Source organism: Arctopsyche grandis, chromosome 2, assembly GCF_051622035.1.
Source record: "Arctopsyche grandis isolate Sample6627 chromosome 2, ASM5162203v2, whole genome shotgun sequence".
In the NCBI taxonomy this organism is placed as follows: Eukaryota; Metazoa; Arthropoda; class Insecta; order Trichoptera; family Hydropsychidae; genus Arctopsyche; species Arctopsyche grandis.
Window position 1 is genome coordinate 32,769,944 of NC_135356.1, and position 12,603 is coordinate 32,782,546.

General features: G+C 35.6%; 1 protein-coding gene and 2 long non-coding RNA genes across 3 annotated transcripts in view; 2 read left to right on the forward strand and 1 right to left on the reverse strand.

Moving 5' to 3' along the window:
• The window catches only part of LOC143921219 (uncharacterized), a 542,666-nt gene that overhangs the window by 190,775 nt on the left and 339,288 nt on the right, over window positions 1–12,603 (reverse strand). The window lies entirely within an intron of this gene.
• LOC143922776 (uncharacterized) lies at window positions 1,184–2,473 on the forward strand. The gene is made up of 2 exons (XR_013261653.1): window positions 1,184–1,257; window positions 1,341–2,473. It is a non-coding gene; the product is annotated as an uncharacterized LOC143922776 (long non-coding RNA).
• Window positions 3,291–4,216, forward strand: LOC143922367 (general transcription factor II-I repeat domain-containing protein 2-like). The gene is made up of 3 exons (XM_077445590.1): window positions 3,291–3,792; window positions 3,890–3,894; window positions 4,163–4,216. Exons 1-3 carry the CDS (start codon window positions 3,291–3,293, stop codon window positions 4,214–4,216), a joined length of 561 nt encoding a protein of 186 aa, XP_077301716.1.

The window sequence follows — 12,603 nt, forward strand, 5'->3', positions numbered from 1 at the left end:
CAGTCGATTGAGCCGTTAAGGATGTTCAAAATTGTTGAGATGTCAGCTATCTCCCTTCTTTTGACAAGTGGAAGTAGATGCTGACACCTACAAGCATCTTCATAGGAAGTATAGGATAGTCCAAAACGGCTACTGATGTACATCAAGAATCTCTTCTGAATGCGCTCCAATCTGTCTCTTGCACCAGAGTACTCTGGGTTCCAAACTTGGGATGCAAACTCAACAATACTTCTTACGTATGCACAATATAGTATTTTGTATGATTTAATAGAAGTAAAGCATTTGGAGGACCGGATGACGAACCCGAGGGCCTTCGACGCTCGAGCTACAACATTGTCAATATGTTTACCAAAGGATAGATCAGAGTTTAAAAAGACTCCCAAATCCCTAATTTCCGATACCCTTGTGAGTATATGTCCGTTGATTGAATGAGGAAAGTCAACTGGACATAGTTTTCTGGTAAAGGTTATGCAGGAGCATTTTGCTACATTAATTTCCAACTTATTTATGCTGCAATAAGCCTCTAGCCTGAACAAATCATCTTGTAGGGCCAAAGCATCATTTCGGTTGTCTATTCTCTTGAAAATCTTCATATCATCAGCAAATAATAGTACACTTGAATTCTGAAAACATTTTTCAATATCGAAGATGAAGATATTGAATAATAGAGGTCCCAAGAGGGAGCCTTACATACTTACATAAATAACCTTCGATATTGTTATTATTTCAGACGGGAAGTGCATAGATCGTGATTTTATCATGACTGACGGATTTCACAATTTCAACAGAGCTGGTCAGTTAAATGAACGCAATCAGTAAATAAGAAATTTGAATATTATATTGTAGTATGTATGTATAAGTATCAGCAGTGTAATACCCCTCCTCCCCCCCATTGAATTGATATCGATCTCTTACATGGCGACATATGTATGTATATGTAAGTATGCACAGGTGTACTTCTTGGAATTACATATTAACATTCTACGAATCCTCCATGGATTTAGTAAATCTGTTTAATCCTAAAAATTATACGTTTACGTATAATTTCATCAATTTAGTATCTACATATACATATATTAATATGTACTTGTTATTATGTCAATAAAATGTGTATTTATAGAATATGAAAAACTGTTTTCAGAATTCTTACATAGATTGTATGTACATATGTTTTTAGTTGGACAACACATTCAACCTACTTGGCCCTGTTCTAACGATGAACCATTCGAGATTTCAGCATGGTCCAAACAATTCACTGTAAATATTATATAATATAATATTTATATAATAAATAAGAAGAGCTCAAAATTTTCAAATAAATAATCATTTTATATTTATAGGTATGTTCCGAGGAATGTTCCCCGAAAAATCATTGCAACTCCACCTGCAAGTGTTGCGATGCCTTCTTCACAATCCATGACATATTTAGAAACATCACGACAGGAAATACAGATGCTTACGGTTTCGGAAACTAAACGTGATAATTATTGAAATTATTGAAATTACAAACTTAAAGGATAAGAAATAAGGATAGCAATCAATTGTCTGTATTTCAAGCCACTCGATCGTATTAAATTTACAAGTTTAATAATACAAGATGTCAAATGTTCAACTTTTAACACATTTTTGCACAATACTTGTTGATGTATAATACAATGAATTATAATTAAATTGTAATCGGGACACTTTTTGGAAAATTTATCCCGGATTTTCTTTAATGGTCCAATATTTTTACCCGTCAAACTTGGTGTTCTGTCAGTTGTTATTTTTTTTAAGCAATTAACAACTTTTTAAAAAATATCAGCTCCCGTTGTTTGATCTTTAAGTGATTCCAATGACAACAGCTCTTCAATAATTTCAAATTTAGAGTTACATCCGCGTATGAAAATTAATAACTGTGGGGTATCTTTTCGATCATCACTTTCGTCGAGAGCTATCGAGTACCATGTGATCGATTCTAATATTGATGATAATTGCTTATTAAAGTTTGTATTCTAGTTTGCCGTCTAGTTTGGCCCAAATTTGAATTCTAACTTATGTCAGAAACGATAAACCATTTAACAAATCAACAAAAATTTCTTAGATCAGAAAAAAGTAAACTTTTTTTGAATTTTCGACAGGGACTTGTTGGCAAAACGCCGATCTGCGTTGGTTTGCATTCAAAGGGCTAATAAAATATTTTGAAAATAATTACCGAATTTGTGGTTTCCTGTATATTTTCCAAATATGCATAGATATATGTATGTACATTTAAAATCACTTATTTGGTTTGCCCCGATAACACTAATCCTCGTCCGAATTTACTGCATTTCGACATAATTTAACTAAAACTTTGCGAATACCGTGTGTCTTTCTGACCGCTCCGCTTCCGGTCCAATGAGATACGGACTAGACCAGGGGTCGGCAACCTGCGGCTCTTTGGATGTGAAGCTGCGGCTCTTTAGTTCCATACGCAAACATTATTTATTTTATCAAAAAAAAAAAAATATTTAAATTCGTTCTGAATTGATTAACGAGGATTAGGCACCGATTCTATCACACCGAGTCACTTGTAGTCGCTTTTCACCGCACCCCTCCCCCGTGACACGCGTCGTCACTGACGTCAGTCCGTCGGAAGCTCTCGAATTCCACAAAGAACAATACGGTCATAATTTATTTGTTTGCAGTGAAGCGTTCACCCCAGCTCGCAGTTTCGTCATCCGCTCGCCGCTTCCACGAAATGGTACGCACGGCCTGAATCGTGTTGCAGATTTTGTCCTCAGCTGCAATGATATTCGAAGCATATATTGACATTTTTTTCTTTTTATGAGACCTGTGCTATTTAGAATCGAATATGATTTTCTCAGTCGTACTTTGGATTTTCAAGTACTTAGATCTCGTTACGCGGTGTGTGTGTTGTGCTAAGACGCTGTTGTTTCTGTTAATTGTACGAAGATTATCTATTTTTATGTAAGTACGTTTTATTACAATATTTATATGTCCAGTTCTTCGATACAGCGAAGAATAAATCATCAATAATAAACATGGTTGTAAGTATGTCCAAATACTTCAGAGCCCGATATAGAAATAATAGACAATGACATAGAGAAAGTTGAACTAGAAATTAAACAGTCCTTGCAAGAAAAACTTGATCAAGCAAAGTAAATAATTGCAAAACTTGTCATATGCTGTTTTGGATACCTAAATAATAATTTTAAAAATTCTTTATTACAGCTTCACCGCAAGCATGGCATCTTCAAAAAAAATAGAGAAGAACTGAAGAAGAGCATCGAGAATTCAATCGGGATTGGATGGAGTCGTTCGCTTTCATATGCAACTCAGATGGCCTTCCGACTTGTCTCATTTGCCAAGAAAAACTCGCACACAATAAGAAATCAAATTTAGAGAGACACTTCACTAACACCATACTGAGTTTGCTAGTAAATATCCAGCCGGCGAAGAAATCAGAAATCTTGAAAAAAATCAAAGATTTGCCACTATCCGCTAAAACAGTACAAGATAGAATAGCTAAAATGTCTTCAAATGTAACATATTTGCAGGTGAAAGATATTCAACTTTCTTCTGTCTTATCACTTGCTATAGATGTGTCTTGCGACATAAAAGACACGGCACAAGTTGCCCTTTTTGTCAGGTATATGTCATCCCAAGGTCCAAAAGAAGAACTTCTAGGATTGTTACCGCTCTCGGGACAAACTAGAGGGGAAGATATAGCGAATGCCGTGCAAAAATGCCTTGAAGGCAATAAGATCGATTTAAATAAAATCATTTCAATAGCAACTGATGGAGCCAGAAGTATGACAGGAAAAAATAAAGGGGCAACAACGATTCTTCAGAGCAAAATAAACCACGAAATTCTTACGTTTGTTTGCTCAATTGTGTGCTATTGAAGTACAAGTTAGTGTTGTAAGTAAATGTTTAATTGTTTCAATTTTTTACTTAAATAATAAGTAATTATTTAATAATGCCATATATGTATATATATATATTATCTAATTTGTTGTGAAAACACTACTTACATATGTATGAATAAATAGATTAGTTTTTTTTATTAAAAAACTTTATTTATGCAGTACTATTTATTGTTGGCAAGAAAAAATTTTGTGACTCTTCAAAAACTTTGAAATTTTGTAAATTGTAATTTTTGGCTCTTCCGACTCAAAAGGTTGCCGACCCCTGTCGACATAATGGACCAATCCTGTGCATCTGCAACATTTGACAAAGTTATGTAGCACCTATCAGGACAATATCGAATTTCGCTATTTAAAAACGAGAGGAGATTTTTAATTTTATCGCCCCGCTAATTCAACTGCACCGAGTTCTAGGCCACACGCCACACAAAGCTTTTTTACCACTTTCAACCCAAATATTTGCCCATCTCCATCCAACACTGCCCAATCAAGTTCAATAACTGTTCAGAGCCCCTTGACCAATATAAGTTATATTAACTTATCTGAGAGATGATTGTTAAATTTAATACCTAAGTTTTTAATAAATATAAATTGTTTCGTAATTTTGTAATTATTGTTTTATTTACCTCAGTGTAACAGCTAGTCGTTGTGCAGGTGGTATCGCCAAACGCATGTTGGTATCTTGAAGTGTTATTCGAGGCCCCACTATCGTCAACAGTTCGTCAAATGTTGTAATAGACATTCGAAAGTAACAATAAAAAATTTATCGGGGTATTGCCTCAATTCTTCGTACAGTGTCACAAACTGCCCTTTTAAGTATCTGAGTTAATTCAGAGGGTGCACCCAGAATGCCTTTTGTTTTCTTTTTCGTCTTCTAGCAACACAAATCGCTATTGCTATTAATTTAGCAGAAACCATTTCCACGTCTTACTGAAGCGAGAAACGAAACAAGAGTGATTTTTAAGCATATCGAGAACTTTATAAAAGCGCCAACGCCGAGTTTTAGCGCAACGTTTTTTAACGCAAGTCTCGTGCGAATTACGTATAATGCTATGCGACCATTCCGAGCGAGTACGAGTTCGGTCGGTCGATAATCGCATTGCATCGTTCAGCGATGGCGAACCCACGCCGCGTGCAAAAGGATACGCACGAAAAATTGGCTGCCACGTACATCTACATCAGTGGTTCTCAAGTGCTGCCACTAGAGGATTTTACTACTAATATTTAAAAAAAATTACATCTGACTTGTATTCAACAAAAAACAAACACCTCAAAATTCTTCCACGCGAATATGATCCGTAGTGTGTTCTCAATAGTATGCAGAACTATAAGAAATTGACTTGCACACATGGGAGTGAGGTCATTCGAGTCACATAGGGTTGTATTAAATTTATTTAACGAAGACTGTGAAAACGAAATATTTCGAAGTGCTAGTTAGTAAATCTGTTATTAAATGCATGGAAGATGTGGAGTTAACTGTGAGAAAAGTATTAAATGCAATTAATACCAGTAGTAAATTGTCGAACATGTTTAGTCCTATATGAGAAATCAACGGTGAAAAACACAATATATTGCTCAATTGCAATCATATTAGATGGCTAAGTTTTGATAACAGTGTTCAACGTCTTTGTGAATTAAATGATTATGTTACATATATCTGCTTTGGCCGTAAATCATAAAGATTTAAGTGAAAAGCTTCAAAGTAATTATATAAAAGGGTCGATTTTATTCCTAAAGAATTTTTTGCCGCACATTAGCTTGATTAATAAACAACTACAAAAAAGTAACTTAACAATAATAGAAACCATGCTCATCATTGACAAACTAAATAAAAATTATAGCGAAAAGCCTTGTGACAGAAGTTGAAAATGACAATTTTTCAATTTTATCTTCTGTTAGTGATTTCATAGATAGGATGACAGAAACAACTTCAAAATTAAAATTAAAACTTAAAATAATAGAGTGTCTTAAATCTCTGAATCTGGAACTTGATAAAAGGTTCGAAGAATTGAATTTTTTTAAAACTGTTTCTTTTGTATCTTCCCCTTTTATTATGATGAAAAATGAAAATTTCCTAGTACTACAAAATAGATTAAAATCATTTTCAGTATTGAGATTAATTAACTGGGCTAACGTAAAATATGCATTATTAGAAATTAATCACGATCAAGTACTTAATAATATAAAGATTTGGCAACAATTGTTATTATTATTAATATTGTCTATTTTTCCCACTACCGTATATTGCGAAAGATCATTCAGTGTAATGCACTTTATTAAAAACAAATTTAGTAATCAGCTGACAGACGCAAACTTATTGAAGAAAGGAGTATTGAGCAATTTCCATTGCATTATTATTAAATAAATAGATACCAAAATGTTAAAATTTCTTTTATTTTATGAATAAATTGATTTTTTTTTGTAACTTTAATTTATTTGATTAAATTTGGTGCGGCCACCAGGGACTACTATTATCACCTGTGCGGCCACGGTGAAATTTCACCTGAGAACCACTGATCTACATTTATGTACATACATATTAGGTGGGCTGAAAAGTTCGTAGGCTGACACATAGATTAAATCCATATGATTTTTAGTTAGTCCTGTGCTGTTTCATCGACAATGCACCGTGTCACAAATCAATGCAAACGATGGCAAAATTGCATGAATTGGGCTTCGAATTGCTTCTGCATCCACCGTATTCTTCAGATCTTTGTAAAAATGAAGGCGGCGCTTACAAACAAGCATCTCAATCTTCATACGCGGTTGAGATTCGCGAAGAGCTACGTCTGGACAGTATTACTACACGGATGTGAGACGTGGACTCTGAAAACCAAGATGATCAGCCGAATTGAGGCTTTTGAGATGTGGGTCTATAGGCGTATGCTGAAGATTCCGTGGACCAAAAAGATATCTAAGTCTAAGTCTCCAATTCAGTCTCAACGGTCTCAGAGGCAGTATTTAATCCGTTGCTCGGGTATTGAAGATGAGCATCTAAAAGCTGTCTCCGATAAACGTTTTATTCATTTATTCTATCTGAAACGTGAGTCTACAGAAACTCAAATAAGGGATTATATATGTAGGAAGTTGGGACGAATTGATCAGAACTTCACAGTTCAATCACTATCAGCTAGGGGCAGTTATGCTTCATTCAAAATAGGAGTCTGCACAGCTGACTTTTCTGTGGTTTTTGATCCTGCTTTTTGGCCGCGGGGAGTCGGGTTTCGTCGGTGGCTTTTTCGGAAGACAAAGGCCGCAATTTAATAAGACCCGAAAGGAACGGGCGCGCTTTTGTGAGTCCTTAAATGTTTACTACCAAAATGTAAGGGGACTTAATTCAAAGACCGACATTTGTTTATCTGCTGTTCTTGCTCAAGATCATGACTTAATTGCTTTTTCTGAAACTTGGATTTGCGATTCTGTCTTAAATGGCGAACTTTTCGATGACCGCTATTTAGTTTTTCGGAGGGATCGTTGCAGCAGAGGCGGGGGAGTACTTCTCACTGTACGAGCTGCTAGTTTTCAATCTGTTCGCCTTTTTGATCAGCTCAATACCATCGGTGAACATATTTGGGTTGAACTTCGCTTAAAGAATTTTTAATTTTAATATGTGTACTGTATTTTCCTCCGAATGAATCTCCTCCAAATTATAAATTCATTTTTTTCAAATTTGCAAAATAATTTTAATGTTTTGGCTGGCAGGAAAGTCATGATCTTGGGTGATTTTAATCCTAGGAGTTTGAATTTTGTTCCTAATGAATAAATTTTTATGTCAGAACTATTAAATATGAGTCAATTGAACTCAATAACTAATTGTAATGATTTATGTGTTTATGTGTATATGCATGTATAATGTTTGTATGTATATGGATGTATGTATTGTAAGTGTATGTGTATATGTATATGTATATGTATGTATATGTGAATATATATATGTGTAGGTGTGTATGTATGTATATGTATATATGTGTATTTTTATATTTATGTATGTATGAATGTGTATTTGTGTATACGTGGAAGTATTTGTGTATATATGAATAGTGTACATATATGTTTATATAATTGTCTTTGGCCAGGAAGGCGCATTGGGTTTACCTGTTAGGCCTTCTTGGTGTAAATTAAATAAAAAAATAAAAAATAAATAAATAAAATAAATATCAAACGAAGCTGTCCTCGGCATGATGGGGAGAGGCAGGGAACTTGTTTCTGTCATCAAGCGGAGAAATATGGAATACCTCGGACACATGATACGGGGTCCAAAATACGAATTTCTCCGTTTGAAAACCATGGGGAAAATAGAAGGAAAAAAATGGATTGGCAGGAAAAAGTTATCTTGGCTTCGAAACATGCGCATGTGGACCGATATGAGCGCCGAAGCGCTGTTCCGAGCCGCTGAAGACCGATGCGGATATGTATATTCAAATAATCGACGAGGTGGTCGCCAACGTCAGGATGCGGACAAGGCATTAACAAGAAGAAGAAAATATTAATAAAATAAATGACTTATGAATGTTAAAAAAAATACTAGCTATGAGAGATACATAGGTATTGAAATTTATATTTCATGGCAAATCGAGCGTATTGATATATGCAGTGGTGTAGTCGAGCCAGGTCGGGCCAGGTCGCCGCAGGCCAGGTCGTACTTCTTTTTGAGCCAGGTCGCCTCCCTGGCACTTTGATTGATATAAACATTGTTTTTCGAGTACAATTAAAAAATATTTTGACTAAAATTTCATCCAACATTTTGTATTTCAAATATTGTGAGCACTCTCGTTCTAACACTCTATGACCACAATCGAATAGTAATCTGAGCACATTCAAAACTTATGAGACGTTTAATCAACTTTATAGGATTTTTTTTATCTAAAACCACCGAAAACTTCGAAAAAAACATGCTTTAAAACTATTGACCATACGCACTTGAGGATAAATAAAATGAGGGAACTCAGCTTAAATGAATAGTCATCTCTAAATTCACATGTTAAAATTTGATAGTATTTTGACATATGTATGTATGCATATCTATATGTGTATGTACATGGTTTTAGAATTGCTAAAAGCAAATGTTGCTGTTGACACACAAACACGGGTTTTGCAAAATCAAAGATGTTGACGAGGGTGCATTATGGAAGTTTTTATAAAATTTAAAATACATCATAATTTCAACAAGTAAGAATAGCTATTTGTTAATTATTATTCGAATAATTATTATTATATATATATATATATATAAAACTACCAATATTACAATTAGATACAACTTTATTTTTTTTTAAAGTGAATGCAAATGGAATATTCGCTTTCGAACTTGATGTACATTTGGTTGTGCTTTCAAAATGTTCCCCCATGAAGTTCTCGTTTGGTATTTGCATTGGATTTTACAGATAACTTTGCCGACGGTTTGCCTTTTGTAGCGAATACAGTAGGCGCATTAGGTTTTGAGTTCATCGAACTTACACTTATGTGTGTAAAAATTTACAAATATATACGAAAAGTACACATGTATGTAGGTACATATGTATGTACATATATGTAGGCTCAATTTCCAACTTGGACTATCGTCATCTCCAGTATCGTTAATACCGGTTCCGGCTTTTATCTGGTTGTATAAACGATGTTGCTCCTCATCCCAAAACGGAGCATTGGGACCGCTTACGTACACCTCATTAAAAATGGAATGGATATTGAAACGTGTCATTGGGGCTTTGGTACTTTTAATGCACTGCATATCTTAATATAGTTGTCACCTTTGATTTGTGCTTGTAACCGGATACTTTTTTTTACCTAGATTGCTCGTCACATATTGCATCATTTCGAAACTGCCGTCGTGAGCGATTTTCGAAAAGTGGTACCTTAAGTTGAGCGTAGAATTACCTGCATGTTATTTTGCAAGACAAAAAATATCTGCAAATTGTGGCATTCGAAATACTTTTTCTATCCTCTCGACAGTATCTTATCGAACATTGTCATTTTTAAGGAATCTTTGACACGACAGTATTACCAGTCCAGAGAACATCCATACTACGTAGTTGAGTGTATGTCCATTGCAAAGGGGAGTGTCTAAACACACATCAGCTAATAGTCCTCGTCGCACATATTATTTTTTCGCTGCTACATTGGTAAATATGATTCGTCCTTCTGGACATCCTAATTGTTGGTTTACCAATTTTAATATTTGCTTCACCGGCAGCAGGAAATTTTAAAGGCCACAGTACTGAATTTGCAATGAGTATTGTTGTCAAATAGTTATTACGACACATTGAGGAACCTCTTCGCCGGTTGCTGCTTTACTATTAGCTACTATCGTTTCTAATCCACGAACGTGTACGGCACGTGGCTAATTTTTCTTTATTAATTTCTGCTAACTCGAATGGAACTGTGATCGGGTCCTTATAATCAGCACCACTCGTATAGCCTAGTCACATTATTCGAATTTTTGGATGTCGGGTGACTGTTTGCCACAGCTTCCATCTCTTCTCCCAGCTCCTTGGGAGTGTTTTCCTTTTTGTTTGGGAGTTATTATTATTATTATTATTCATAATTTTATTCATGAAATAGTTGAATTTATAGTTGGTTCGGTTGTCACGCTCCGCTTTGCAATATTGTTCTGCTTCAGTCCACAGTTTCGCCTTTGTTCTTGTCGGAAAGCTCTCCTTTCTGACTGTTTTGCCCCATGGGTATTAAAAGTACGTCGCTATTTTTGCTAGCCTCTAGATTGTAAAGAGTAGCATTTAAATCCCTTCTTCCATCTCCTTCCACCGCTCAAGAAGGAGTGGCAAGTCATTGTTGACGTGTCCTGAGATTTGCCCCTTTTCGTTCCCCTTCTGCCAAATAAAACCTGATATCTCTTTCATGTGAGTGTTTTTAATATCATTAAATACAAGTCACTTATCTACTACATATGTATGTATAATGATTTTAAAATCTATTTTGTACATCTATAATATATAAAATCAATTTTAATAAAAATGTTAATAAAATGATATTTTTATTAAATGATATTATTATTATTAAAATTATATTATTATGATAAAATGGTCATGACTCCAGTATTTTGGGGGCTCGTTCATGATGTTTTCTTTGACTGCCGTGATGTTTTCCTCGTTAGTCAAGATTGTAGGCTAGTATATCGCTTTTTGATTCCATAATTACGATTTAAATTTATTAAAATATCAAAAAAGATATTAATTAATAAAAGAAAACATGTTTCCATAATTACGATAATAATGTCCATTGAAACAATGTAAGAGTACACTACATAAGACTGATATTGTCATTGATTATAGTTTCCATAATTACGATTGTACTGGTCTTACAAAAAATGCAGATATTTTCAAATTTTTGCATTATTTGTGAATTAAACATTACATACATATGTATATTTCCATTTCCATTGCGCATCGTGTTGAGCATCCTGAAATCTTTCTTTTCCTTCATTTGATTTCAAATTCTCACCGTTGACCATTGGGTAATTTGTGCGAATGTATACCAAAGGTATTTTATTAGCGATTAGTCGGTAAAATTTATTTCTTGGAATGACCTTACAATAGGTATGTCTCCTTTGTTTGTCTATTTTGTGGGGCGTTCTTTTCTCTCACCCATAAATAATATGGCGTTTCTGGTGAATAAAATATACATAGGTATACATATAAACACAACATATTTTTCATTCATCCTGGCAAAGATGATCCGGCTTCAACTACAATAACCCAGTCATTGAGTGTATTTTATGGTGGTTTTCGCTCCTCGTAGCCGTTTACGTAACCTTTTTTTATATGTTATGGAGCTGTTACCAAACATATTGTAACGCGACGTTTTCCCATCGTCCCATAGGGCAACACTCGCCCTTTATTTCGAGTGGCCACCCAGGGAAAAGCCTTATAGTCCTCTTACCCGCCAACCGCCGCCGAAGAAAGATCTCTCCTGTGCACGTCTCCAGGGGGAGACGGGGCCCAGAGATCCATCACCATCAGTGCTGAAGAACCGATGCGAGGTCGAGTGTAGCATCACTCCCTCCCCTGAGTTCCAGCACAACGTCCCCTGCATTCCTTACGCCGTTTCCGGAGAAACCTCAGCCGTGAGAGAACCGACCAGAGGACCGCAGAGCCTCTTCTCTCTACATCCAGCCGTCAGCCGGGAAAGACCTACCTCCAGCATCTCCGCCGAGCGTCTTCAGAGACGCCCAGAGATCGCCATCTTGTGTCCACACGAGGCAGTACGGAGTTTGTCTCCTGCCTCCCCCCTCCCGCTGCTGTGACCCGACCAGCGGTGCTTCAACGAGAAGACGACCGCAGAGCCAGCTTCCCGAGCCCGAGGAAGCTGTTATCAACGCAGACGACTTGCAGTCAGGAACCTCCCCGACTATATACATATCTATATAACTATCCCAAGGCTAGTCCACGTTTCTACATAACTCGACTCTTGGAAGAATAACGACGTATAACGCCCTCTGCATCAAGCGCTCGTAAATCCGTTCGTTACAATATTTATTTAATGTTATGGAACTGTTGCCAAACAGTTTTCACTTAATTTTAAATTACACTACATTCATAGATTTAATGTTGAATAAATTAAAGAATATTAGTTAAACATAGCCAGTGATGGAGTTGCGGTCGCCATGCCTCTTATATTATCATATACATATGTAATATTTTTATGTAGTTTTTGTCATACTGAGTCATAGTGACACAACAGT